This window comes from Carettochelys insculpta, chromosome 12 (assembly GCF_033958435.1).
Source record: "Carettochelys insculpta isolate YL-2023 chromosome 12, ASM3395843v1, whole genome shotgun sequence".
NCBI classification, from domain to species: Eukaryota; Metazoa; Chordata; order Testudines; family Carettochelyidae; genus Carettochelys; species Carettochelys insculpta.
Genome location: NC_134148.1, coordinates 17350381 through 17376798, shown reverse-complemented (window position 1 = coordinate 17376798; position 26418 = coordinate 17350381). Strand labels below are relative to the sequence as shown.

The 26418-nt window shown below is 41.5% G+C and overlaps 1 protein-coding gene and 1 long non-coding RNA gene across 3 annotated transcripts in view; one reads left to right on the top strand and one right to left on the bottom strand.

Moving 5' to 3' along the window:
• MYO1E (myosin IE) overlaps positions 1 to 26418 on the bottom strand; it is a 161916-nt gene that overhangs the window by 68219 nt on the left and 67279 nt on the right. Inside the window, exons 3-8 of one of the 2 annotated variants that reach the window (XM_075006785.1) lie at positions 23087 to 23176; positions 21280 to 21374; positions 8201 to 8288; positions 4738 to 4827; positions 2995 to 3126; positions 1097 to 1231 (exon numbers count right to left, since the gene is read on the bottom strand). In XM_075006785.1, coding sequence (XP_074862886.1) covers positions 1097 to 1231; positions 2995 to 3126; positions 4738 to 4827; positions 8201 to 8288; positions 21280 to 21374; positions 23087 to 23176 — 630 coding nt within the window. Of the gene's footprint in view, positions 1 to 1096; positions 1232 to 2994; positions 3127 to 4737; positions 4828 to 8200; positions 8289 to 17563; positions 17868 to 21279; positions 21375 to 23086; positions 23177 to 26418 lie in introns of those variants that run through there. The other variant, XM_075006787.1, reaches the window with a different exon arrangement.
• The window catches only part of LOC142019648 (uncharacterized), a 64302-nt gene continuing 41746 nt past the window's right edge, over positions 3863 to 26418 (top strand). The window contains exons 1-2 of the long non-coding RNA XR_012647143.1: positions 3863 to 3982; positions 21529 to 21676. This is a non-coding gene — a long non-coding RNA (uncharacterized LOC142019648). The remainder of the gene's footprint in view (positions 3983 to 21528; positions 21677 to 26418) is intronic.

Here is a 26418-nt window from a genome sequence, read left to right as displayed (position 1 = left end):
TTCGCCGAGCATTATGCCCTGCCTCGGGTATTCAAAGAAGATACCTGTCTGTCGACAGCAGTCCTCTCGGGGGCAAGCTGCACATAAACCGATTACCCACCTCCTTCCTTGGGTTACTGCTGGGTAGTCACCTATTGTGGAGCAACCACGGGGACACTCGAAGAAGAAAGAGAAGTTACTCACCATAGTAATGGTGGTTCTTCGAGATGTGTCCCCGTGGGTGCTCCACCACCCGCCCATCCTCCCCGCTTCGGATCTCTGTCTAGTGTTTTTCAGGAGCATCCGAGGCGGTTGGTCAAGGAACTGGCGGGGACCGGATCGCGCATGCGGCTGGGGGCGTGCAGGGGGGCGGCGCATGCCGGCGCATGCGCGATCCAGGAGAAACTGCTGGAAGATTTCCGATCTGCGGCGCCGGGCAAGCCCGACACCTATTGTGGAGCACCCATGGGGACACATCTCGAAGAACCACCATTACTACAGTGAGTAACTTCTCTTTCCTGAGCAATGGACAGTGCTATGGTGACAGAAGAGCATCTCCCATCAACACAGCTACCACCACTCACAGAGAGATGGATTAACTATGTTGACAGGAGAGGCATAATAGTATCTTCAATAAAGCCCTACATTTCACTGTACATATAGACAAGCCCTCAGTCCCTTCTCGTCCTTTCAGCCCATGCAATTATATACAATAGAGATCTTTCTTTTTTCACTTTTCAGTGGAAGCTAATCCTTGTGATGTATTTTTATATATTCTTAATGCACGTTCTTCTCCTGTTGCTCACTGACTGATCTCCTTTTTCTGCTGAATCTGTACCTCTGAAATAAACTTCCAACAAATCCCTGACCAAGAATACTATCTACAGCATGGCTATCTTAGCTGAATTATCAGAGTGCTACCTAGAAAGAACACCCATACATAATAAAGTGGTAATAATTATATAGGTGAGTTTTTATCTACGGGAATTTGCAGTATGTGGTTTTCCTTCCCATATTTCCTTTGTCACTCCTATAAATATGAAACATTAACCTATTTGCATTAAAAGTATATCTGGATACATACAGGGAAACATATACCCTTGATTTAAAAACATACCAGAGTTTCCTGAAAATCAGATTTGTCATTTATATCATCTACTTTGTAGGATCCTGAGAGGCTCAGATAGTAATAGTAATCCATACTTGTAATGCCCAGGTTGTGTTTTTGCTCTGAGGAGGCACCTTCAATAAGCTACAAAAGGAAAAACATGAAAAATCAGATGTAATTCAATTCATAGCTACCTCTCTCAAACTGAGGAGGGACAACTCTTGAACAGGTGATTGAGGCTGTAATATCAGAGAAGACAGTCTCTTTATTTGCCAGGTGAACCCAGTGCCCGCAGTGTGCTTGTCTTACGTTTCCTGATCACTTGGCCTGAAGTACAGACATTCATTCGCAATGCCAGAAATGACTTTCTTTAACCTTTAGTTCAGTACTGGATCACAGTTTGCAATGCCTCTCTGATATGTGCTCCCTTGCAGTAGAGGTGTGAGAAAAACATGAACTTCGGATAGGTCTGTCCTTAGGTCCACAATACCAAGCCTAAATCTCCAAGCAGGATTCCTTGGGTGGATCCCTCAGCCATGCTCATTTGTGACTCCCTGTTCGCAAGGCCAGTTTTTCACTGTCCCCATCTTCAGCATAGTTCAAAATGGCTTTTGACTGCTCTGAGCAACATAGACTTGTCGTAGTCCCCACAGACCTCATATGCCAGATGGGGACTACTCAAGCACCGTATGGTTCAGCCACGCTGCCTCACATGTCTTATGCAAAGCAGGGCTGGAATGAGTGGCACAGGGATGGAATACGGCAATTAAAGAAGCCCCCTGACCTCTTTGCATCACCAGAATGTATGAACTAAGCCACCACACTCTCAGAACTATGTACATAAACACACCTTTTCTCTCTCTCTCTCTCTCACACACACAGAGAGAGAGAGAGAGAGAAAGAAAAAGTCAACAAATCCCCAGCCTAAAGAAGAATCTTAAAGAACCCCTGTCCTTCTCACCTTCCATGGCCTGTTCTGGCCCCCCTTTAGGGTAAAGTGAAGATGGGCTACCCTCAGAGATTGTCAAAACCTCTCCTAAACTAGGAAGAGTGGTTTGCAGAAGAACAATAAATTTCACATCCCTCAGAGAAGGGAATGCATGCTCCCTGAAGCACTTCTAGCTCTAATTCTGCTTTTTCTGCCTTGCACTTTTATTTTATGTCCATGATGCTCCTCACTTGCACGGACATTGTTTCTATTAATTAAGTAGAACTTAACCACTTAAATTACTCAGGATAGTTTTAAAAAGTCTGTAGACAAATGATTCATTATATTCTGTTGAATTCTTGCATGAGGGAAACAACAGGGAATTTTTAAGCAAGCCATTTGAAATGAAGAATGTTGTTACTTAACTAAGACTATGTCTACACTTGGGGAGTGTCTAGATTCCCAAGGTGATAGTAAATTGACAGAATGCAGCACTTTTGTTGACAGTTTTATCTCACTCCCCATGAGGCATAACACCTCTGTCGACAGAGATCTGTTGACAGAAAGGCGGTATGAACGTTCTGGGGGACACCAGACAGCCCTGTCTGCTGTGCTTCCGGTTGGCCATTTTGCTGAGAAAGCGGCCAGGCGGTCCAGCCATTCTCTGTTGACAGAGCAGATTGCTCTTGCGATCCACTTGGCAATTTGGCCACCATCTGTCGACAGATGTTTTTGTTGGAAGATACCTTCTGACAAAAACTTCTGTCAACACTCTCTGTAATCTAGACATAGCTAAGGGTAAAACAATGCCTAGATTATGCAGTACTTTTGTCTACAGCTGTATGCGATATGCTGACTGCCCTTCAAAACATACAATCAATAGCATGATTTCAACGAGAGAGATACTAATATAAAGGAAAAGCTGGAAATGGAGGAATTATTTTTTTAATAACTGAGAAAGGAAATGTACATCTCTGACCTGGTAAAAAATGTGAAAACTCCTTTCTCCAGGATTCCGCATTACCACCCGAGACTTTTCCAGCAGAAAATTGGATATCTTTCCACCATCTGGCTCTCCACCTGGGCTAAACTGGATTTCAAAGTATTTTCCCTGTAACATATAACCACAGGGTTTTTGAAAGATTAATAAAAATGAAGCTTAAAGCATATGCCTTTTGTAATATAACTCTAGAAAACTAATTAGAATATTTATTCTGTATTCCTTTAATCTTTCAAAGTTAAGTTAGGCCTGGACTCTTAAGATACAGTTGCCCTAAAGAAACAGTTCTTCCCCACTTTTTCATGTCCCGTTACCTAATTCTAAACTCAATATAATAATTCTGGGGTACATCAGAACAAAGATATACATTAACTCATGCGTAAGGACTGACTGGGGGCAATGTTCTTCTCTAATCTTTTCATCCAGGTGCAGACTGTTTTTATGTGCACCGAGACCTGGGTGAATGTGCATCACCAGTAGAAACAAAACAACCAGTTGTGGGCACTCTTCTAATCATCTAGGCAATATCTGAATCTCTTCTGAGTGGCCGCACAAGTGCCCAGCTTACCGGGAACACTGGGAGATGGGTTTCCTCTGCCTTACTTGGTTGGTATAAATTAGGAAGACTGCAGAAATAGAACACTGATGGCTAAATTTATTACTGATGTATGTGGGAACTAATGCAGTATAGTAGCTTTACAACTCCATAAACCAATGATTAATATGGCCTTCTGTTTCTAGGGGGTGATCCTGTTATCTTCGTTGACTGAGGAATTGCATCAGTAACCCTTTGTCAGCTGAAAAATACAATCATCATTATACTGTGAAATAAATAACTAAGGGGAATAAAAGAGGAAGAAAATTGTCAAGCCTGGCTCATTGCTAATACAGTCCAGCAGGAAAATACAATGGAAAATATTAAAGAAACCTACCATTTTGATTTTGTCCCCTTTGTGAGATGTATCAGGTAAGCTAGCTGTATATTTTACTTCACTTTATATCTCAATGTCTATCAAGGTACTTATATTCTATTTGGTATGCTTTCAACAAGGGCCTAACATTTAAAAAAAAAACAGCTCAAATTCCATGCTGGTGTAAAATGGAAAAATCATTTTTTTAATTTAATAGAGCTGTGCCCATTTACACCAGCAGGGATTTAGTCCAACAAATGTAGTTTTCCTGCCATTCTCACCCCACCATATTTTATAAATGCATGGCTCTTCATCCTAATCAAAGGATGAAGGGCTAAAGTATTTAAAACCGAAATTAGGGTATATCATCAGGCCCTTATACAGTATATGTAGCGCTTCATTCCCATTGCTATGGGTAACATTTTAAATCAAGTGCTGAAAACAATGCTTTATTGCTTTTTGGAAAGATGAATAAACCTTCATGCCCAGCGTTGAATTCTAGCAATTGTTCTATTTTTTTTTTAATCACAACTAATTATTACATGGGCTGGCAAATAGATGCATTCATCCTTTTTGGTTCAGTACAGATTAGGCCCCAACTTGTTTGCTAATTGTCTTGTTTACACACCAGACTGCTTACAAATAGCTTGGCCCAAAAAGTAACAGAAACACATATTTGCAGTAACCTCTAGAAGATCTTGAAATGTGTGCCTCTCAGGTGATACGAAAACCAGCATTTTCCTTCACAAAGATGCACAAATCTAACCCACAGATGTTGGGAGCAAAAGCAATCTTTTATAGAACTACTTACGAATCTGCTGGAGTTATTGTTTCGTACAGTTTTCGCATTCCCAAAGGCTTCCAGTAAAGGGTTTGACTGCAGAATAATGTCCTTCACATGCTGAAATTTTTTTTTAAACAAAAAAAAAAAATCTGTTTTGGATCTTTATCAGGGTCTTGGCACATTCATACAAAACCATGATTTATAAACTTGATATATTTAAAGAGCAAGTATTAATATCTCTAGGCTTTAGAATAACCACTTGGCCAGGTCATTGTGAATTTACACCATGAAGTCTGCAGAATGTAAGCTTTTTTTAATGTTAATGAAGCAAATCATCCAAACTTAAAGGGTGCATCTATACTTGAATTCCCCTTTCAAAAATGTATGCAAATGAGGGAAATAAAAATGCAAATGAGGTGCATATTTGCACCTCATTTAAATATTATTTTGAAAGCTTCTTTCAAAAGAAGAAAACCAGTGTAGGCACTACTCTTTCAAAAGTAAACCTCATGTTCAAAAGAATCCTTCTTCCCGTTAAATAAAGGAAGGATTCTTTCAAAGATGGGGTTTACTTTCAAAAGAGCAGCATCTACACTGGTTTTCTTCTTTCAAAAGAAGGTCTTTCGAAATAAGAATATGCAAACGAGGCATTAAGTATGCAAATATGCACCTCATTTGCAGTTTTGATCCCCTCATTTTCATACCTCTGTTGAAAGAGGAATGCAGGTGTAAACGCACCCAAACAGACCATAAATGGATGTAGTCATCTTCTTGAATTTGCAGAGAGCCAGTGTTCAAAACTATTCCAAGAAGGAGCACAATGAAACTGACCTGTTTCTTGACCGTTTCATTGTTGTCCACAGCAGTGTTTTGCAAATGGTGTTCCGTGGAAGTGAAAATAAGGGTTCCACAAGAAAATTCCATTACAATAACATTTTATGATTAAAAAGTAAGTAATATTTAAGCATATATTAATTTTATTAAAAACAATTGTCATTTGCGTTTGCCACAATGGCCGTGTCTACACGTGCCCCAAACTTCGAAATGGCCATGCAAATGGTCATTTCGAAGTTTACTAATGAAGCGCTGAAATGCATATTTAGCGCTTCATTAGCATGCGGGCGGCAGCCGCGCTTCGAAATTGACACTCCTCGCCGCCACGCGGCGCGGAGCGTCAATTTCGAAGCGCGGCTGCCGCCCGCATGCTAATAAAGCGCTGAATATGCATTTCAGCGCTTCATTAGTAAACTTCAAAATGGCCATTTGCATGGCCATTTCGAAGTTTGGGGCACGTGTAGACGTAGCCAATGTGTCCCTGTGTAATGCCATCTTAGCCAGAAAGTAGGTACGATGATGTCACTACTCAGGGCTACTCACACAATCGGTGCTCTCGCCTGCTATATACCACCGAAAAGCCCCGTACTCACTCTCAGGTTTATTCCAAGTGTATTTGGGAGCATGATCTGGCCCAAGATTGCCACATTTCTGGCCATATTTTATCTTCTTTGGCTATGTCTACACGAGAAGCCTCTGTCGATATAAGTCACTGTCAAAAGGGATTTCCTGACAAAACTTCTGTCAACAGGTTACATCTACACATAAAAGCAGATTGAAAGAGCAATCTGCTCTGTTGACAGAGAGCAGCCAGACTGCCTGGCCCTCTGTTGACACAACAGCTGATCAGAACCTCTGCAAACATGAACTGGAAGCCCTGTCTGTTGATAAAAGGGCCCCAGAGCATCCACATGGCTGTTTTGTCAACAGAACGCTGTCAAGAGAGGCATTGTACCTGAACGGGGAAAGGTATAACACTGCTGACGGATGTGCTGGGTTTTGTTGACAGATTGTCAGCAAAGTGCATTTTGCACATAGATGCTCCACGATTTTTTCCGACAAAAGCCCAGTTTTGTCAGGAAAAGGATTCTAACAGACGTAGCCTTTGTCTTTAGCTTCCCTTCTAAATAAGACATACTATCAAGTATAATAAAACACTTAAAATAATTAAAACAAGCAAAACTCCTCAAGTCAATGAAGGCTTTGCCAGCATAAGGAATGCTAACACAAGGCCACAAATGGTTTGCTCTCTGACAGCTTCAAATCAGGTATCATGGAGGAAAGTGTTGAGAGCATTGATTATCTCACTTAGCCCGATCCAGTGACCATACATAAAACTCAAGTCTAGCTGGTGCTGAAAGGCATCAGCCCAGAGTTTGAAGTACTGGCTGTGAAAGGGCCTTTTCTTTTAATGGGAGTAGGATCAAGCTGTTAGTTTCTTGCTCAAAACGAGTATATACTAAGGTTTGTGTAGGGTGGGTTGAATGTCATACAAAAAAAATAAGTACACTACTCAGGGAAACTTATCAGTTTAATCAACTTGTAACCATTGAGTTTATTTTGTATCTTGTACAAAGAGCTGGGATTTACTTAAAATAACCAAAACAGAAATAATATGATTAAATCCACTCCAAAAATAACACAATGCATATTTCCCTGTGCTATTGAATGACTATGCAATGCTCCCCATATCATTGTTTCTGAAAACAAAACAGGAAGAACATAATCATCATCAGAATTTGTTCTAAGGTCAATGTATTATTGTAAGTGCATGCATGCACATGCACAAAACCATACTGATAAAGGGTAGCTGCTACTTACCTACAATAGTTGTCTGTCAATCAGCAGATGATCTCATGCAACTCCATTAGTGGGATTTTATGGCTAATTAACTGCATTAGCTTTAGTTAATATGATTATGCAGACAGTGCTGTCTTTGGTGGCAGAATTAACAGGCAGCTATTCAGGGTTCCAACCAGCACCTAAATTATACTTCCTACTAAACAATTTGTTTAAAATTATGTTTAATAAAATAGCCTTCTCTTTCCCCATAATGTGTGAACACAAATCCATGACTTCATGGGAGAGGTGAACCACTGAGACATAGTTCAATTCTGTCTAAATATGAAAGATCTAATAAAAATTCAGAATTGACATAATAGGAAAAGCAGCTTTTCTGAGGCTTTATTAGACAGTGTTTGGTTGCTTTCAAATAAAACTGCTCTCCTTACAGCATGAGGTCACAAATTCCATTAAAACTCTTCCCCACTCCCCAGGCAAAAACAAAAACAAATCAAAAAGAACACTTTAACTTTTTAAATAATTCAGCACCAATGCTGTCTCCCCGGGGTCAGTTCAGACTAACGGGTTTCCATCTTATGGACTCGCCATCCACAGCTGGATGACCAGAAGATCTGTGCTGGGGTGAATCACTGTCCCCAACTCAGCTGACCCCTACAGAGTGCAATTCAGAGATACCTTAGCTCTGGAAGACCTGTTTGTATAGAGAGTTACACCAGGTTTATGCCAGGTGACCCGTGATGACTATCCATGTATACTCAGCCATTTACATCATAAGAGTCATCTCTTGCACTGTGACTATCCAGTAAGATTTAACATGGTTTCTTTACAGCAACATTTCACTTTATCAACTCACCTGTACCTTGGGACCACCTCCCGATATTTTAGAAATGTAACTCATGATATATTTAGCAGCAACTGTCTTTCCAGCACCACTTTCTCCACTAGGAAAAGAGGAACACAAATACACATCTCTTAGGTAGTTCAGTCCTGAAAACAACATGGAACTCAATAAAATGTGCAGTGCCACTATGCTTAGCAGCACTAAAACTATGTAGATAGAGGGGCTGCACCAAAATAAAAGTCTAATAATAATTAGATCTTTGTAATTTATTTTGTATAAAAACACTGAGGAAAATATAACTAAAAGAAGAAAGACAAATTATCACTCCTACCAACAGGTTTCCAACACAGGCCCAAATTCTACATTCTGATACACTAAATCAGGAATAAAACTCTACTGATAACCAGTATAAATACGGAGTAACTCAGGTTTCCTCTGGAGTTGCTTGAGATTTATTTTGTTTAACCAGGAACAGATACCACAATAATAAGCCCCAAATTTAAATCAGGTGGTTTGACAAAATATGGTATATAACAGTCTAATGTAACACTTCTTGGGCATGTTTGTCACTGACAGAACAAATATGCTATATCTACACTTGCCCCCAACTTCGAAGGGGGCATGGTAATCAGGGGTGATGAGAGATTACTAATGAAGTGCTGCGATGCATATGCAGCACTTCATTAGGCAAATTCTACCCCATGGCACAAATTCTACCCTGCGGCAGCTTCAAAATGTCAAACTTTGAAGTGCTGGCATGCGATGTAGCTGTGGGCACTTTGAAGTCCTGTGCTACTTCAAAGTGCCCATGGCTACACGGCATCTCTCATCTTTATTTCCCAATATTTTGGGGAGTAAAGGCATTTCAAAGTAGCATGGGCACTTCAAAGTGCCTGCGGCTACACAGCATGCCAGCACTTTGAAGTTTGACACTTTGAAGTTGCCGTGGGGGAGAATTTGCCTAATGAAGTACTGCATATGCATTGCAGCACTTCATTAGTAATCTCCCATCACTTTGATTACCATGCCCCCTTCGAAGTTGGGGACAAGCGTGGACATAGCCATAATGTTACACATACACATACACATGTTACACATACAGTCTGCACCAGACCTTAAGAAGTGAAAGTACTGAAACAGAAAAATTAATACTCTTGAGATTTTTCAAGAGTGTAAGAGAACTAAGAACTCAGTTCCCATTGGATTTTACTGGGCTTTGTGCACCTAACTCCATTATGTTCCTTTGAAAATCCTAGCCTTATGTTTTAAGGCATACCATCTGCCTAGTTTCAGCGCAGAAGTCTATTGTTTAGGAGTTCCTGAATGAAATAGTCAGTCATTATTAATAACATCCTGAATGACGGAGAACTATCTTCCTGTTCTTAAGCCTCTTGACACAGGCTAGAAGAAAGGTTAATCCTCTACTCTAACTTTTCTCAATTCCTTCCTTTTCTCAAAATATTTCACTTCAGTGGTGACATTAGGATGCATCTTACAACAATCCCATTCATCCACTGACAGCTGTTGGACAAAGATCACAAGACCTGTCAATGGGACATGATTCTGAGTTCACATTTGAAAACTGTGATGCAAGTCACATAATCCTCAATCAGTCCTCATAATCAGTGCAGTTAATGTGGCTTACACCACTTTGGATGAGACAAATAAGGTCCTGCATCGGTGACAGTGAGAACCCACAATGTTGTATTTTGAAATCTTTTATCCTCATGCATGAAAGTCTGAGTGAGCCTCAGGTTTTTGAACCAGTTCAACACATTTTGATACCATGGGTCAGACTGTGTGCACTTATGTCTGGATGAGGACCAACTGCATTTCCTGCTCAAATCCTGCCCCATATTTCCCAGGGTAACCTCTGCTTCTTTGGCAAGGGGAATTGATTTGCTTATTGGTACCAGCATGTAACTTCCCATTAGTATCACTGATGACCAAAGTCCCATCAAAAATTCAAATCCCCTGGGTCTGTAAAGCCAGTCTGGAATTCTCATTAGATGCTTCACCCTTTGTGTTTCCAGTCAGTGCAGAAATATTGTGCAAAAAGCCACCAGAAATTTGACCACGCTGGCTTCTCATCCTGATTAGAACCAGGAAGCACAAATCAAATATTAAATAATTTTTAAAAGCAGAATAATTTTTGAAGCGCTCAGCTTTTTTCTAAATTCAGTTTGATGTCTGGGTAAAAGTTTGGGTCAGTGATTTTATTATTTGAACCACTTCAATGAACCTTAATCAGAGTGAGGAAGATATCTGGTTTAGCCTCTGGAAAAAAGCTGAATTACTGCTACATTTGCTACAACAGGGAGGGTAATCTCTGTGTTTAGAACTACACATCAACAGTTGGAAAGCTAAAAATAGCATAAGTGCCATTCTTCAAAGCAAAGTCTGGCCAAAGTGGATACTGCACAACTGTAAATTTTAAAAGCAGGAAGGATAAACCCATCCAAAGCTGAATCAAACATCTGTATTAGTGTATAATGCAAAGCTCAAGCAAATATAAAAAAAAACCCTAAATGTTAAAATCAAAATGAGCAGCACCAGTTTCCAAACTGATCATCATTGGTTAAACATGTCCTCAGACTTTGTTGTATTTCCATGAAGGAGTACATGCTTTATAGGCTGGAAATGTTTCCTCCTAATTTGTAAGCCCAATTTGTGGTGATGCAAGTGTCAGATTCTTTCCCAACCCACCAAAATCCTTTATATTGCTTAGTCAATGCAGAACAGCCTGTCGGCAGAATAACCAGCTATCAGGATTTCGAGATATAAGGAATCTTTTCTTCACGTTTCTGACACAACGCCCCCTGCCAATTTTAGGGCGTATATTATAGTGAGAGAATAGTGACATGCCAGTAATTTCTATCTGTCAGAATAGTTCTTGAGGACCTCTGCTGCTGGGTGAATTTACAGCAGCCCTGATGCTATAATTTCTGAGATCCAAATTTGAGCAAATGGAAGTTCTTTAGTATGGACTGCAGGACTGAGCTTAAAGTCACTTTTCAGCATGAGGATTGCCACTGACTGTAGGCTAACAGCTTTTCCTCATGCCAGCTTCCATTTTGCTTTGTTACACATAATTGGTGCAACTCTCCACTGGAACAGAGAGAACTCAGAACAGATAAAAGGAATCTGGAAAAGCAGGAGAATGATCCTCCAAGTTGGAACTCTGCAAACACATTACAGAGGCAGGAATGGTCAGTCTTTTTTTTTTTCTTACCGTTTGGTTAGTACCTAGCATATTGTGAGAGCTATAGGAAACAAATGTCAACAGATCCAAATTCATCTCTGGTTTAACTCCTCTTAGGGAAGTTCAGTTCCACTAAGGCTGAATCTTGCTTATCGTGAATATTTTATCTTGGGCTTCATATTAGTATCCATCACCATGGTGTCTATGTTAAACAGTTTAGCAAAGCTAGGTCCCTTGTGGATTTAAATGAAATCTGCTCTGGCCCTTTCTTAAAGAAAAAAATATGAAAGGGGAAAGATTTTATAATGTGACCTATAGTGTAGTTTGTTTCTACAGTGCTGTTTTCTCTAGTAACATATGACCTTGTTGTTTGGTACTGGTTTACCTAGGTAAGAGATTTTTGGGAGTTGTACATCTCAGCATATCAGGATCCCAGTGTGGGACAAATACTCAAAATGAGGGATACACAAAAAAATCATTGAAACTGCTTCTGTAACCTCAAGTTACTAAGCAAACCTCAGCAAAAGGAATGATGAGGTCCCAAATTTGTAATTTTGTGCTTAAAATGAGGGATACGGGCTAAGTATGCAGGCAGAAAGAAAGCAGTATGTATAGACAAGCTATATTTCAAAGATATGGAGAGATGAGAAAAACTAAAGCCATTTGCTACAGGATCCCATTATTTTCTTTATAAAAATCAAGCTGTATTTAGTATCATACTGTCTCACTCTTAAGCCGTGTCTACATGTGCCCCAAACTTCAAAATGGCCACGCAAATGGCCATTTCGAAGTTTACTAATGAAGCGCTGAAATGCATATTCAGCGCTTCATTAGCATGCGGGCGGCCGCGGCACTTCGAAATTGACGCGCCTCGCCGCCGCGCGTCTCGTCCAGACGGGGCTCCTTTTCGAAAGGACCCCGCCTACTTTGAAGTCCCCTTATTCCCATGAGGGGAATGAGCTCATGGGAATAAGGGGACTTCAAAGTAGGCGGGGTCCTTTCGAAAAGGAGCCCCGTCTGGACGAGACGCGCTGCGGCGAGGCGCGTCAATTTCGAAGTGCCGCGGCCGCCCGCATGCTAATGAAGCGCTGAATATGCATTTCAGCGCTTCATTAGTAAACTTCGAAATGGCCATTTGTGTGGCCATTTTGAAGTTTGGGGCACGTGTAGACGTAGCCTTAGAGAGTCAAATGAAACAGGAGAAAAACAAAAAAGCCTTTCTGAGGTGTCTCTCCAAAATGAGCCAGAGTTACATTTTCACTTTTAAAAGAAATCATCCTCTAGGTAGAGTCACACCTTCAGTACTGAGACCAAGTAGGGATGCTATTTACTTACTGCTATATTCCCTGGGATATTGACATTCCCTGGGCAGTTCTGCTAACTGGCAACCAGTAATTTTCAAGGACTTTAACAGAGTGATTTAGTAAATAAATTACCTCTATCTAGGCAGAATTATTTTTTAATTTTTTATAGTTGATATCATATCATTGCTAATGTTTATGCATTAGTTTTAGATTTTTTTAGCTATATTTTCTGTTTGAAATTATGGGGAGTCAGAATTATTCACAGACAGAAGATTGTAATTCAAAAAGTTAAAGCTTTAAAAATTGTTAACACAGCCTGTCAATATCTCTAAATATCCTTAATTCAACAAATCAGCCCGGTACAGTAAGGCTGGGTCTACATTAGAGAATTTCAGGGAACCACTACAAACTTAAAGCATTCTGTAGACAAAGTCTCGACAGTACTCTGCATTTTCCTCGACAGTATTATCTCTCAAAATATTGGAGGCATACCTGCAATGCAGAGCTGCCATTTTGCTTTCTGGCACCACAGGGCAGTGCAGTCTGGAAGTTCTCTGTCGACAGAGTAAGTTGTGTGTAGATGCAATCTGCTGATAGAGGTTCTGTTTGGATTACCCTGTCGGCAGTAACTTCTGTCAACAGATGTTTCTAGCGCAGACATCGCCTTAAGCATTTTGTCGACAGAACTCTGCATGTGCCTCAACAGTATTATCCCTCAAAAATTTGAGGCATAACAATCTCTGGATAGAGTACTGTCAACAGAAGTGCAGTGTGTAGCCACTTCCACCTACAGAGAGGGCTTCTGGTTGCTAGGCAGCCCTCTTTGCAGAGCTGCCATTCTACTTTCTGGCACCAGAGGACAGTGCAGTCTGGCAGTTCTCTGTAGACAGAAAAAGCTGTTTGTAGCAGCAATAGTAAACTTCTGTCGACACATGCTTCTAGTATAGACATAGCCAAAGAGTCAAACTTTGCTCAACACAAAAAGCAGTCAAGTAGCACTTTAAAGAGTAGCGAAGTAATTTATTAGGTGAGCTTTTGTGGGACAGGCCCACTAAGAAGTGGGCCTGTCCCACAAAAGCTCACCTAATAAATTACTTCGCTACTCTTTAAAGTGCTACTTGACTGCTTTTTGTTTTGATAGTATATAGACTAGCACGGCTCCCTCTCTGTTACTATTCAACATGCAAGGCACTACATTTTGCTCAACACAGTCTCTTAAAACTTCACTGAACTCAGCATAAAACAAATTAACTACATAGAAAAGTATTTCCACTTCACTGTTGAGAGGACAGGTAATTTAGTGATTTAAATAGAAGATAAGGAGTCCAGCCTTCTGATTCCTATGTCTCATTCTGACACTAACCTGTTGCGTGACTTAAGAGAAGCCACTTAATACCTCAGCCACCATTTTCCCCATCTGCAGAGATTGGGATGCTGAGGAACACCAAGTTCTTTTAGAGCTGCTGATCAAGGACAATGCAGATTTAAAATAATATTCTTCTGTGTTTGGAGCAGTTTGCATGTAAAGTTTTATTTCTTTAAGTTTTATTCAAAGTAACCCTAATAGTTTTCCCTCAGTACAAATATCCCTCCCCCTCGCCCCCATATTGCTGGTTGCTTTTGCCTCACAAGTCCTTAAAGTGTTAAAAGATTTGTGTGTGAATGCCTTTTCCTGAGTGCTTGCTATCAGTAAGATTCAATCACGTCAGCAGGATTCTCTGCTGCAGAAGTTTTTGAAAAATCAATTTTTGAGGCTTGCACGGGCTTTGCGATGCTGCAGCAGGACAAGAATATTTTTATTGACTTTTGTCCTTAAGAGACTTAAAACAAAGGGTTATTCAAATTGTTTTCCTGAAAGCAGCAAGGTTGACACATATCTGTATTCATATTAATTTACTTTAACAAAGTTATTGTTCCATCCTAAGGTAACAATAGTTAGCCTTCTTGTAAGTAAACAATACCAGATGCAGATTAAAACTTAACTGATATTAAAAACAGGAAGAGAGTCTTGAATTGAGAAATCTCTTCATAGGACATTAAAACATCTAAGGGAAGAATTAACCCAAACCACAAAAGGGAAGACTAAAGTTTTCACCTTTTGAGAAACATACCACTTTAAGGATAATCTGAAGAAAACATCTATTATCGCTCACAAAATAGGAACTACTAATCATAACTTCCACTGTCATGATCACAAGACAACGATACTTTACAGGGAATTGAAAACTAAAATAAGCCTCTAATTAACCCTTCATAGTTCAAATATCAGCTGAGTGAATTGTTTTTTTGGCAGTTAGGTATACATTGAAGGGTAGCCATGTTTTTTCTTTGAGGGTTGGGGAGGAACAGCTCAGCAAGTTATTAAGAGGAGGATACGGAAGCCACATCCAAAAATATACACTAAAGTAGATCACCATGCATATGCCTTAGCAAAACTCAGTAAAATGAAATTTCACACTGGTGGTGATGCCTAAACTGCTTAACATTTTGCCACTATGGCTGCACAGCAAATCATTCTAAACTGCATTATCCCCCATATAGGGGATCAAGTGCACAGACAGATCGGCTGCCTCTTGTGAATTTCAGATGTATGCACTAGTACAGTGGTGTCCAATAGTAATTCAAGGATTGCCACACTTGTGGTTCTCATCCTTCCATATTTGCCACAGCTCCTCACCCCCTCTTTACATAAATGCCCTCGCCCTCCCCCAGACCTCCCCCTCTCCCACAGCCTGGCACGCCCAGCTCCACCCAACAATACCCCCGCCTCCCCATGCAAACTGAATGCTGGTGACTTACCAGAGGCTCTGCTGCAGGAGCTGTGCGAGCTGCACCAGGGCCCAAGCTGCGACCTCACTGTAGCCACCAGAGCCACGGGGGCTGTGCTGGGCCACAGGAGCTGCATGGCTCCAGGCCAGAGCTGCAGAAGCCGTGCCACAGCCGCAGGAGGTGCACCACGGTAAGAGCCACAGGAGGAACTACTGCTGCTGCCGCCACGTGCTTGTTCCACCCAGTGACGGGGCACATGCGCGGAGCGGGCGGAGGGCGCCCAATGTGTGCGGCTCTAAGGAGCCGCATTTTGCCACACTGCGATGTCCAGTTCGCCATGTGTGGTGAGTGGCAAGCATACTGGACACCGCGGCACTCGTAGCTAAAACTGTCAGCTGCCCAAGCTAGCCATTCAATTGCCGTGGACAAGCAGAGGCTCAAAAAAATAGAGAACTGTCCCATATTTATAAATTAATACCCCAATGGAAACATATTTGTGAACAGCTGACTCAACATCCATATCTCCTTGAATGGACATGCAAACCACATTTTTGTGACATTCTGCCCCCCACCACCCCCACCCCTACTCTCCTCTTTGGAGCACGGCGCAGCCCTGGGACAAGAGCAACAATGCAATCCTTGTGTTCTCCTGAGTACATGGACTGAGTGATTCTGCCTAGCACCTGGAAGGGCCATACAAATGGTGCTGAGGAAGGCTTATTGCACCCTTCCCCCTTCCACCTGCCCACATGCTGTGCACCTGCATTCAGATCAGGAAGAATCCAGCCTTTGAATAGTCTCATTGTTTACATTGTTCATAATCATTCATAATAGCTCAGTGTTCTTCAGTTATAATTAGAAACATGTAAACAGTTTTCTAAACACACACGGTGATTATTTTACATATAAAACAGGCTTGACTGCTCCTTAAAACATATCTGACAAGACTCAATTTTTTTTAGTAGATGGAACTGTGTCCCCCCCCCCCCCCCTTCTATCAGTCAGGAAGGATAAAAGGTGAAAAAGGCATTGAAAACAAATGGCATCAGTCATGAGGAGAGATGAGAACACTTTTTCAAAACAGTAGATGAGCAGCTTGAGATTTTAGTGGCAGAAGAAATGGTCCATTAAACAAGGGTAAACCCTTACTGCTGTTGATGAAAAAAAGAAAAGAACAGGATATTTCCATGGCATCCTTAGTAGCTTATCATCAGAAATAACAATTTAATTCAGTAATGTAGATCAGACAGAAGAGCTTGATGTTTACTGTGAGAAAATTACTCTAGGTGAATTTAAAGCAGCTATTGAAAAACAAAAAAACGAACAATATATGGGCAGGTGAAGATCAAATTGCAGAACTCCTTGAAGCAAGTGGAAGGGGCAATATGAAAATTCTGCTGTGCCTCTCTAGTTTAGTCTAGGAGTAAGAATACACCCCAGAAGAATGGGAAAAGAGAGATTACAGTCTAATGCCAAGAAAGGAAATCTGAATTTTGTAACAACTGGCACGGGACTGTGCTGCTTTCAGTTCAGGGAAAGCCTTCTGCGTAATCACCTTAAACAGATTTAAAGACAAACGTTTTTTGCCAATTTGATATTGTGTAGCTCAGCTCTTCATCCTGTTTAATACTGCAGAGGAAGCCCCCGCCACCGCCCCAGTCCTGAATATTGTGGATTTCAAAAATATATTTGATTATGTACATAGGGAATCACTTGACAAATAATACAAATTTATGAAATTGCCAACAAAATATTTCAAATTATTATAAATTTTGTATCAGAACACTCAATATGCACTAAAGATAAACCAGAAGTTAATGGACTCATTTAATGGTAACAGTAGTGTCACACAAAGTTGCATCTTTCCCCACATCTTGCTTGACATTGCTATTGACTTTGTGACAGATTGTTCATATGGAATCAGAACACCGCAAAATAGACAGAGAGCTTGAAGTCTTAGACTTTGCAGACATCATCTGTCTCATGAATAAATTAGTTAAGGAGATGCAGAAAAAGACACATGGTCTTGCAACTTCTGCCAAGCCATTATATCATTATCAATAAATCAAAAATATATATTATGAAAATTAATTTACCTACCAATGAGATTTTATCTACTTGGAAGGCGAAGCCTTGAAAACCATTACTAAATATAGGTAGGTGGGTGGCATCTTTCACAATTCTGGTGATTCCATGTTTGAAAATCCAGAATAGGTAAAGGAACTACTGCATTTCAAAAACAAACCACCAAACTTAATCTCCTTCGAAATCCTGTCCTAAAAGTCCTCTTCTATGGAGCAGAGTCCTGGAAAATAGTAAGTTCATCCAATTCAAATTGAACAGCTTTCATTGCAGTAGTCTGCAAAGGATGTTCAAAGTAAAATGGCCTGAATAAGTCCTAGAATGGGCACAGCTACTTATACCAACTAGTATGGAAGCAGAGACGGACCTATTTTAGGTATCTTTTAAGAATATCCACTAATAAGCTACCTACAGAAGGATTTCTTTGACAATGCCAGCGCAAGAGGTCACTGTGCTTTTGCACCATTGTAACTTTGTTGACTTTAAAGGAGTCAGTTCTAACTTTGGATTGATGAATTAGAGGTGAATCAGCTCTGCATCCCATAACTATGTGTTGGAAGCTGAGATGTCATAATCAGAGGAATCTTTGAGAAATCCAAAGCGATAGATATACAGAATTTGATCAAGAGAACAAAATACAAAAATAAACTAAAATGAACCCTACGAACTAGCTGAGTTCCCTGATTTGACAAAAATAACAACTCAGCAGTCTACCATCACAGTTGTCCCCAAAATCAACTGCCCCCATAAAAAAGCATTTGGAAACCTAGTGTCCTGTTTTCCTGTGTTTATCTCACAAAAATAAGCATAGGAGAAATAAACATTCATCACAAGGAAGAGGAACACTTTGTACATAATGTCAAGGAAAATTATTTTCTTCCTTCAATCTTTTTATACATTTCAAATGTATTAAACACAACACAGGAAAGCCGTTTCTACATGCTAATACACGGAGCGAAAGATGCTAATGAGGTGCAGATGCAAATTCCCTGCGCCTCATTAGCATAACGTCACGTGATTTGGTCTCCAGAAGACCGTTCTTCCAGACTCCAAAACACTGTGTAGAAGCGCGACCCTGGGGGGGCTTCCAGAAGGAAGTCCTTCTTCCGGAGGCCCCTTCTTCCCGAAAATTTTTGGGAAGAAGGGGCCTCCGGAAGGAGTACTTCCTTCCACAAGTCCCCCTGGGGCCGCGCTGCTACACAGCATTTTGGAGTCTGGAAGAAAGGTCTTCTGGACTCCAAATCACATGACGTTATGCTGATGAGACACGGGGAATTCGCATCCGCGCTTCATTAGCATCTTTTGCTCCGTGTGTTAGCATGCCACTTCCAAAGGAAGTGGCCTGTGTAGAAACGGCTGAAGAGTGTGATGAGGCTGTGTACGCATGTCAGGGAAAACTAACCACCCTTTATTTACAGCTTGGGACAGAGCAGAGGTCAGCAACCTTTCTGAGGTGGAGTGCTGAAATTTGATATTTTGACCTCTATGTAAGGTCCAAGTGCCGGTGATAGTTTTTAAGTCACTAACAGTCCCACTGATAACACTGTCATTAACAAATAAAGATGCAGAGCTTTACTGTTTAGGTGGTGGTCGGTAGCATTAGCTGTTTTTTGTTAATGCACAGGCTTTGAGCAAGCTCCCAGCTGCATGGGGAGGAGAGGTGGGGGCTGAGCTTTCACCTTACGTGCCAATGACAATTGGCTCGCATGCCACTCTTGGCACCCATGCCTCGGGGGTTGCTGACCCCTGGGCCAGACTTCAAAAGAGCTAATTACCCACAACCATGTTCTGCCTTTTATACCAGAACTCCTCTCTCACAATTCAGGCACTTAAATAACTGGTCAGATTTTCAAAGACCTTGATAGTCTTGGTGATAGGCGTGTTTGAAAATCTGGCCCTTATTTATCTCAGACCCCAAATTGTTGCTTGGAACCTTGAAATTTTGGGAATTCAGATAAATTGAACATACATATGAACTACTCCAAGCTCTGGATTTGTAAGAACAAAGCTTTAAGAAAAACTAACCCTAAATTTATCCCTTTCTAACATCTATGAACTCAGAAATGGAACCAAATACTTCAACTATTGCTAAAAAGAAGGCTAAAAAGTGGGAGAATAGTGACCCTGCAACAAACCCCACTGCCAGCTCTGTCCTCATATCTATACTAGCCACACCATCACAGAATCTAACCACATAAGCCAGAACATCAGGGGTTCATACACCTGCACATCCATTAATGTGATATATGCAATGAAGCGTCAGCAATGCCCCTCTTCCAGGTACATTGGAAAACCATACAGTCTCTGTGCCAAAGAATAAATGGACACAAATCAAACTTCAGAAATAGGAACACACAGTTTGTAGGGGAACATTTTAACTTCCTGGCCATTCAATAATGGATTTAAAAGCAGCCGTTCTTCTACAAAGAATTTTATCACCCTATTACAGAGGGAGACATGGGAATCAGATTTCATTTACAAATTTGACACCATTTATGCAGGCTTGATCTTAAATGGATTATTGCATTAAGAGGCCAGTTTCTCTGGCTTTAATATTTGCACTTCTACATCACACGCCATATCCATGAGATATAGCCAGCTTAATCTGCTTCATTAACTGGTCTGACTAATGACAGGTAACTTCCTCTTCCACCTTCCCCCCCCCCCCTTTTTTCTTCCTGCTGCTACATATGCTTGGGATTCTGTTATTTCAACCCATCTGATCAAGTGAGGTTTTCCCACAAAATCTCATGACTTAATACATTTGTTGGACGTAGGACTGCTTGTTGTAAATGATGCATTGTTTCATTTAGTGATAACTTTATAACAAACCAAGTAAGGTGCAGGTCATCTAAAAGGAGACACCAGAGTAACAAACCCACAGAACCCACTAATAATGATCTCATGTATAGCAAAACCCTGCTTGGAATGAAGTAGAAAGGAAGTCCTGAATAGAGCTGATTGGAAGATTATGAAAACACATTTTTAAACTACCTAGTATGCTTTTATTTGTAACCCTGTCTCTTTCATAGGCAAAGCAAAGGTAATCGTGTAAAACAAAAATGAGGATCCAAAAAGTGTCTAATTTTGTTACAAAACCCTGAAATAATCAATTTTTAGTGTCACAACAGGTTTTTATTAATATGACCACCGTAAAACTCATATAAGAGTAAAAGAAGCATGGTAACACGCTTTCAAAGAGTTTACAGGATTCAACCTCTTTTCTGCATATCTGGTAAAGGTTGTGCTTGAATGCAGTTGATTGTAAGTGTACAGTGCATTATAACTTTGCAGTGAGAAATGACAGGAAGCCTATTTGTTGTGATTATAATATACCTTGTTGGTACCATAAGGTAGAAGGCCAAAGTCCAAGTGATTTTAAACACATGAGAAACACAAACATTCCTTGCTGGAGTGTCTTGCTGCTTTTCTGAAGCTGAACTTTACACATATCAAAGGGAAAGCATTAAGCCTGTATATATACTGGGTATTCATAAACATGGTTATGACAATTTGCAGCCAATTACGAAGTTCCAAAATGCTTCCATTGTTTTAAAGTCAGGCTAAAATAAATAATATATCATCAATATCACAGATCACCCCACCCCCACCACAACACACATGCACAGATGGATAATTCTATATAATTAAGGTAATCTAGCAATAAAATGAGATCCTGCTTCCTTCTGAGAAAGCTTGAAACAGGCAGAATGATAAGTGAAGTCATTTCTTACCTGATAATGACACACTGGTTTTCTCTGTCAATAATCATATTTCTGTACATGTTGTCTGCTAGAGCATAGATATGAGGTGGATTTTCATACTGAGCCTGTGGGCGAGAGTGGGAAATATAACGTACATTTAAGTGCCACAAAAATATATAAGCATTTAGCACAGGAGAGTTTCTTGCGAGGATAGAGAATTCTACTTCTTAAAGTAACACTCCGGATGGCCCTAAGTGACAGGCCTGTTCTCTCCTACAGACAACCTCCCAACCTGATGAGGAGTCTCACCAACAGCCACAATCTATACCGCAGGAACACCAGTCCTGGGACTTTTCCTTGCAACAAAGCCCGCTGCCAGCTTTGTCCACATATCTATTCTGGAGATACCATAACTGGACCTAACCAGGTTAGTCACAGAATCACAGGCATATTCTCATGTTCCTCAACTAACATCATACTTGCCATCATGTGCCAACAATGCCCAGACGCTTTGTATATTGGACACACTTCAGACTCTCTCAGACAAAGAGTTAATGGGCACAAAACAGACATCAAAACACTCCTGATCCAGAAACCAGTTAGTCTACATTTTAATGGAGTGGGCCATTCTGTTATTGACTTAAGAGTTTGCTTCTTATTGAAGAAGAATTTTCACACTGCTTTGGAAAGACAGACTACTGAACTCTCTTTCACATTCAAATTCGACACATTAACGTGGTTTGAACTGGGATGAAAATTATCTGGACACTGTGGGGTTCTTTTGCATACTGGGCTTAATCTAATTCTCGACTTCTGCCCGCCCTTCTGCTCTCTGATTTGCTCACCTTGATAATAACTTTTTTTTCTGATTTGTCAACCTTGATTACTATTTTTCGTTCTCTGTGCCTTAAATATTGAGTCTGTTCTGGTATGGCTATGGTCTGAAGAAGTAGGTCTGTCCCACAAAAGCTCACCTAATAAATTATTTTGTTAGTCTTTAAAGTGCTATTTTACTGCTTTTTTGTTCTGCTTCTGAAAGTGACCCTCAGACTGAAGAAGTTACACATAAAAAATCTATACATGTTCTTTCTTGGGATCCTTTTAAATGAAAGAAAACCAATAATAATAGCCAGTGTTGACATTTGTTATTGATCTCTCAACTATAAGTTGATCCTGGCTGAGCTATGTAAAAACCCTATTTTAAAAATATAGAATACTTAAATAAATACTTGTCCAAGAGAAATTCACGTAATTTATGCTTCCTCTGGCCTTCAGCTAACAAATAAACAGACTATACCACTGTACAGAGCCTCTCAATGATTGGCTACTTCTGACTCTCCCACCGCATAGCATATGTAGTGTTCTTTCTATGGACCTGCCTGATTCCACTGCAGGAGACTGAATTACTTATGTTCTAGTGCCATCCATCTGGGCCATACTTACAGGCCAGTTTTCAAAACTGGCTCTGATTTTGGGTACCTCTGTGTTTTGGTGCCCAGCTTTAGTGAGCTAAGGTATAGATAGCTGATGAAAAATTCCCCTTTTTTAGAGGAACTGTCTGCTGGGGAAAGCCTCCTTTTGCTCAAAGATACCAATAAATTAATATGTTTTGCCAGCTTAACTCTGTCTTAGTGAATTCAGCATGTAAATGGAGGAAAAAAACAGACACAGGATCTCATTAAAATTAGATGCTATATCCTAACAACGTTCTTCTGGGCCAGTAAGTTCCGCTGCTGTTCAAAACAGTCAACATATACTCTCATTAGTCCAAACAAAGACAGAAGAACCTTTGCATACAATTGAATATCTGCAATAGCTTATAGGAGACGTTACTTACAGCTCCTTGGTATATTTCAATTTCCTTTTCTCCAAAGTATGGCATCTGTTTAAAAGGATTCACAGAGATTAACACAGACCCAATATATGTCTGTATTCAAAGGCAGTTAAGGTTCACAAGACACCTCAGTAGCTGCAATTTTGTAAAGCATTACCTCATCAATAGTGATGTATAATATTTTGAGCTATGAAGACCTGTCAATGAAACAGAGCTTTAAGAAAGCAGTTGGGTTTTGCCATCAAAGGTGTTAAATAATTATGACTGTCAATAATTCTCATTAGTAAGAATGAAATTGCTGAGGCTCACAAACATATCTCATACAATTCAGAAACATTTAGGTTATATCCACACTCCATAATCAGGGTGATGGGAGATTATTAATGAATTGCTGCAATGCATAGGGAGCACTTCATTAGGCAAATTCTTCCCCGTGGCAACTTCAAATTGTCAAACTTCAAAGTGCCAGCATGCCAGTAGCCATGGGCACTTCAAACTGCCCACTACTTCCAAGTGCCTTTACGTCTCAAAAGTTGTCCAGCCATGGTGGGATCCCTGCATGGGTGGTGGGTGGGCCTGGCATGGCCTGGTCCTTTGGGGGCTCCCCTGCCTGCATGCAGTTTGGGGCATGGTCTGCAGGTGCTGCCTGTTGCCTGGGGGTATGCCCACGAGCCAAGAGCCCCAGTCCCCGATGGTGTGTCTGGGGCTGGGTCATCACCCACATGGCTGTCCCACTCCCAGCTATGTCAGGGCGGTTGCCCCACCCCACCGAGGGCCTTGGACTTGTGTGGCCTCCTGTGGGGCTGGCAGCAGACCAGCGCCCGTACCCTGAGGCTGCATGATCGGACTGGGTGGAACACGCTGCCTTGCACACATGCAGATGTGCTGGGCCTGCAGGGTGGGATCCTGTCCAAGCTGGCATGGCAGGGCTCATGGCATGCCCCACCTGCACCCGCTCCCCATGCCTCTGGGTGTGTGCACCATGGGGTACTCACCGAAGGATCCCTCATAAAGTTACAACCAGGCCCTGAAGGTGCCCTGGCTGGCGGAGAGGCCTTACTCTAAGGTGATCATGGGGGTCCCCTCACTCCCAACGGAGGTGGCGTCGCCCTCTGTCTCCCACTCTGCCTGGTCCTGGGCTGCTGCTCCTGTGTGAGGAGCTCCAGCTCCCGTGGGAGGGCCTCCTAGGCCATGTCCACGGGGTTGCAGGAGGGGAAGTGTCGTCTGCCCTCAGGAGCTCATGCAATTCTGCATAATATGGGCAGCTTGCCCATTATTCCCCGAACTGGCAAGCAGCATCCCAGGCCCAGGTAGAGCCCTGGCACAGCTCCTTTATTTTTGTCCAGACCCGTTTCGTGGTCCAGGCAGGTGGGCGTGTGCTGACAGGGCAGCAATGAGCCAGATGTAGCCTGGGGCATTTTGCCTTTTGGCAGCCAGGTCGAGCAAGATGTCCTCTTCAGACCAGAAGCCCAGCTGGTCCCAAATCTCAGGCTCCATCCATGAGGGGGCCCGCCTCCTTGTGCCCTGGGATGGGTCCTGGGGGTCTTTTCCCCACTGTCTGGAGGGGCCAGGTGGGTTGTACAGTGGCTGTGATGCCACCATGGTGCTCGTGTAGCTACAGGGAGTGGCTGGGGAGCAGGCAGCAGAGAGTATGGTGCCTCTGCTGCTTGCACAGTGCCTGCTACCGCGTTTCCAGGGCTCCCTGTACTTTTAAGGCGGGCTGGAGGCACAGGACATAGAGCTGTAATTGTGGTGGACAGGGCATCTCCCGGCTGTAGCTGACCAGCACCATGGAGGACTGTTCTGTCAATAAAAATCCACCCCCACCCTCACTCCCCGGAGCGTCTACACTACTGTTTTGTCAACGGAATTTGTCGATAGAGGCGTTCTGCTTCATTGGGGAGCAACATGACTCTGTCAGGAAAAGTGCAGCATTCTGTCAACAGTATGTTGGCAGAAGGCATTTTAGGTGTAGACGCTCCAGACGTTTTGTCGACAAAATGCCGGTTTTGTCGGAAAAACCCTGTAGTGTAGAGGTAGCTCAGGAGTTCCGGCCTAGCACAACCCAATGCTTCTTTCCCTATGAATACTCCCACAGCAGGCTGTAGCTGAGAGTGTGCAGAAAGAGATACTGGGCAGCTACAACATCAGGGTGCAGCTTCTCTCCCTGGTACTGCTTGGTCCACAGCCTCGCCTTGCAGACCCACATCTACTGAGTGGTCTCCTGAAGGACTCTGGCCTGAGAAGGAAGCACTGGCATGTGCCTCAGGCTGATTTTTTTTCACAGACCCCCAGCAATGCTCTTGCAGACCCCCAGGGGTTCACAGCCCCCAGGTTGGGAACCATTGGTCTAATAGATGAAGCCATTCCTCTCTCAGTGTGTATAACACATGTATAGATTTATATCACACATGCATACATACAGTTTGTGAAATATTTTAGAATCCTGTGGAATGAAAACGTTAAGGGGTGACATACTATTTTACAGTCAGACCAGTTCACTGGTGCGTGAACTTATGTCTGTGTGCAAGAGCCCAATATGCTAAGGATTTCAGATTCTATTTAGCAATCTGGAACTGTTCATGGGTAAACAATCTGCTATTTAAACATGCCACGCCTCAGAATTGTAGAATTAGCATTTACTGCTCTACATAAGAATCTATTGTTATGGAATAATAGCTGCAAAATGATGTAATAATAGGCAGCAAGGAAATAAAAGCTAGTGAGCATAATTTCTGTATTGTGAATGTGCAATGCTCCCCTCATACGTTTTTGGATTTAATTCAGATAAGAATGACAACATCCAGGGCACCAGTATGGTAAACCATGCATTCATTGTGTTCGTATAAACATATGAAATGATAGTTTTCTGCTGACCAACAATGTCAGCATTTAGTGGAAAGATTCAGTAATCTCTGCCCAAAGTGGCACAAACTAATATTCATTCATGGATAGACACATTAACAATCGAAAATTCAGGAGCACATCTCAAGTTTAAAAATTAATAAATAAATGCCTGTAGAAACTGAAGAGGGATAAAAAGGAATAAATAGTATTTACTACAATAATCTACAATCTAAAGTGTCTGAGTTAACCAGGAACTCTTCTGAAAAACACTTAAAAATGCCACTTTGTTGGATAATTTTAATATACATGCCACATTTTTATAAGAAGAAAATGGTGTATCAGACTGCTTTCATCAGTGCAAAACACAGGACTGAAAACTTCACAAACGTAACCCAAGACAGACAGACTCAAAAGGAACAAAAAATTGTTTGTGCTATTAACTGGAAGAATACTTTCTCCTGGCTGCAATGTTTTACTCAGCACGTAAA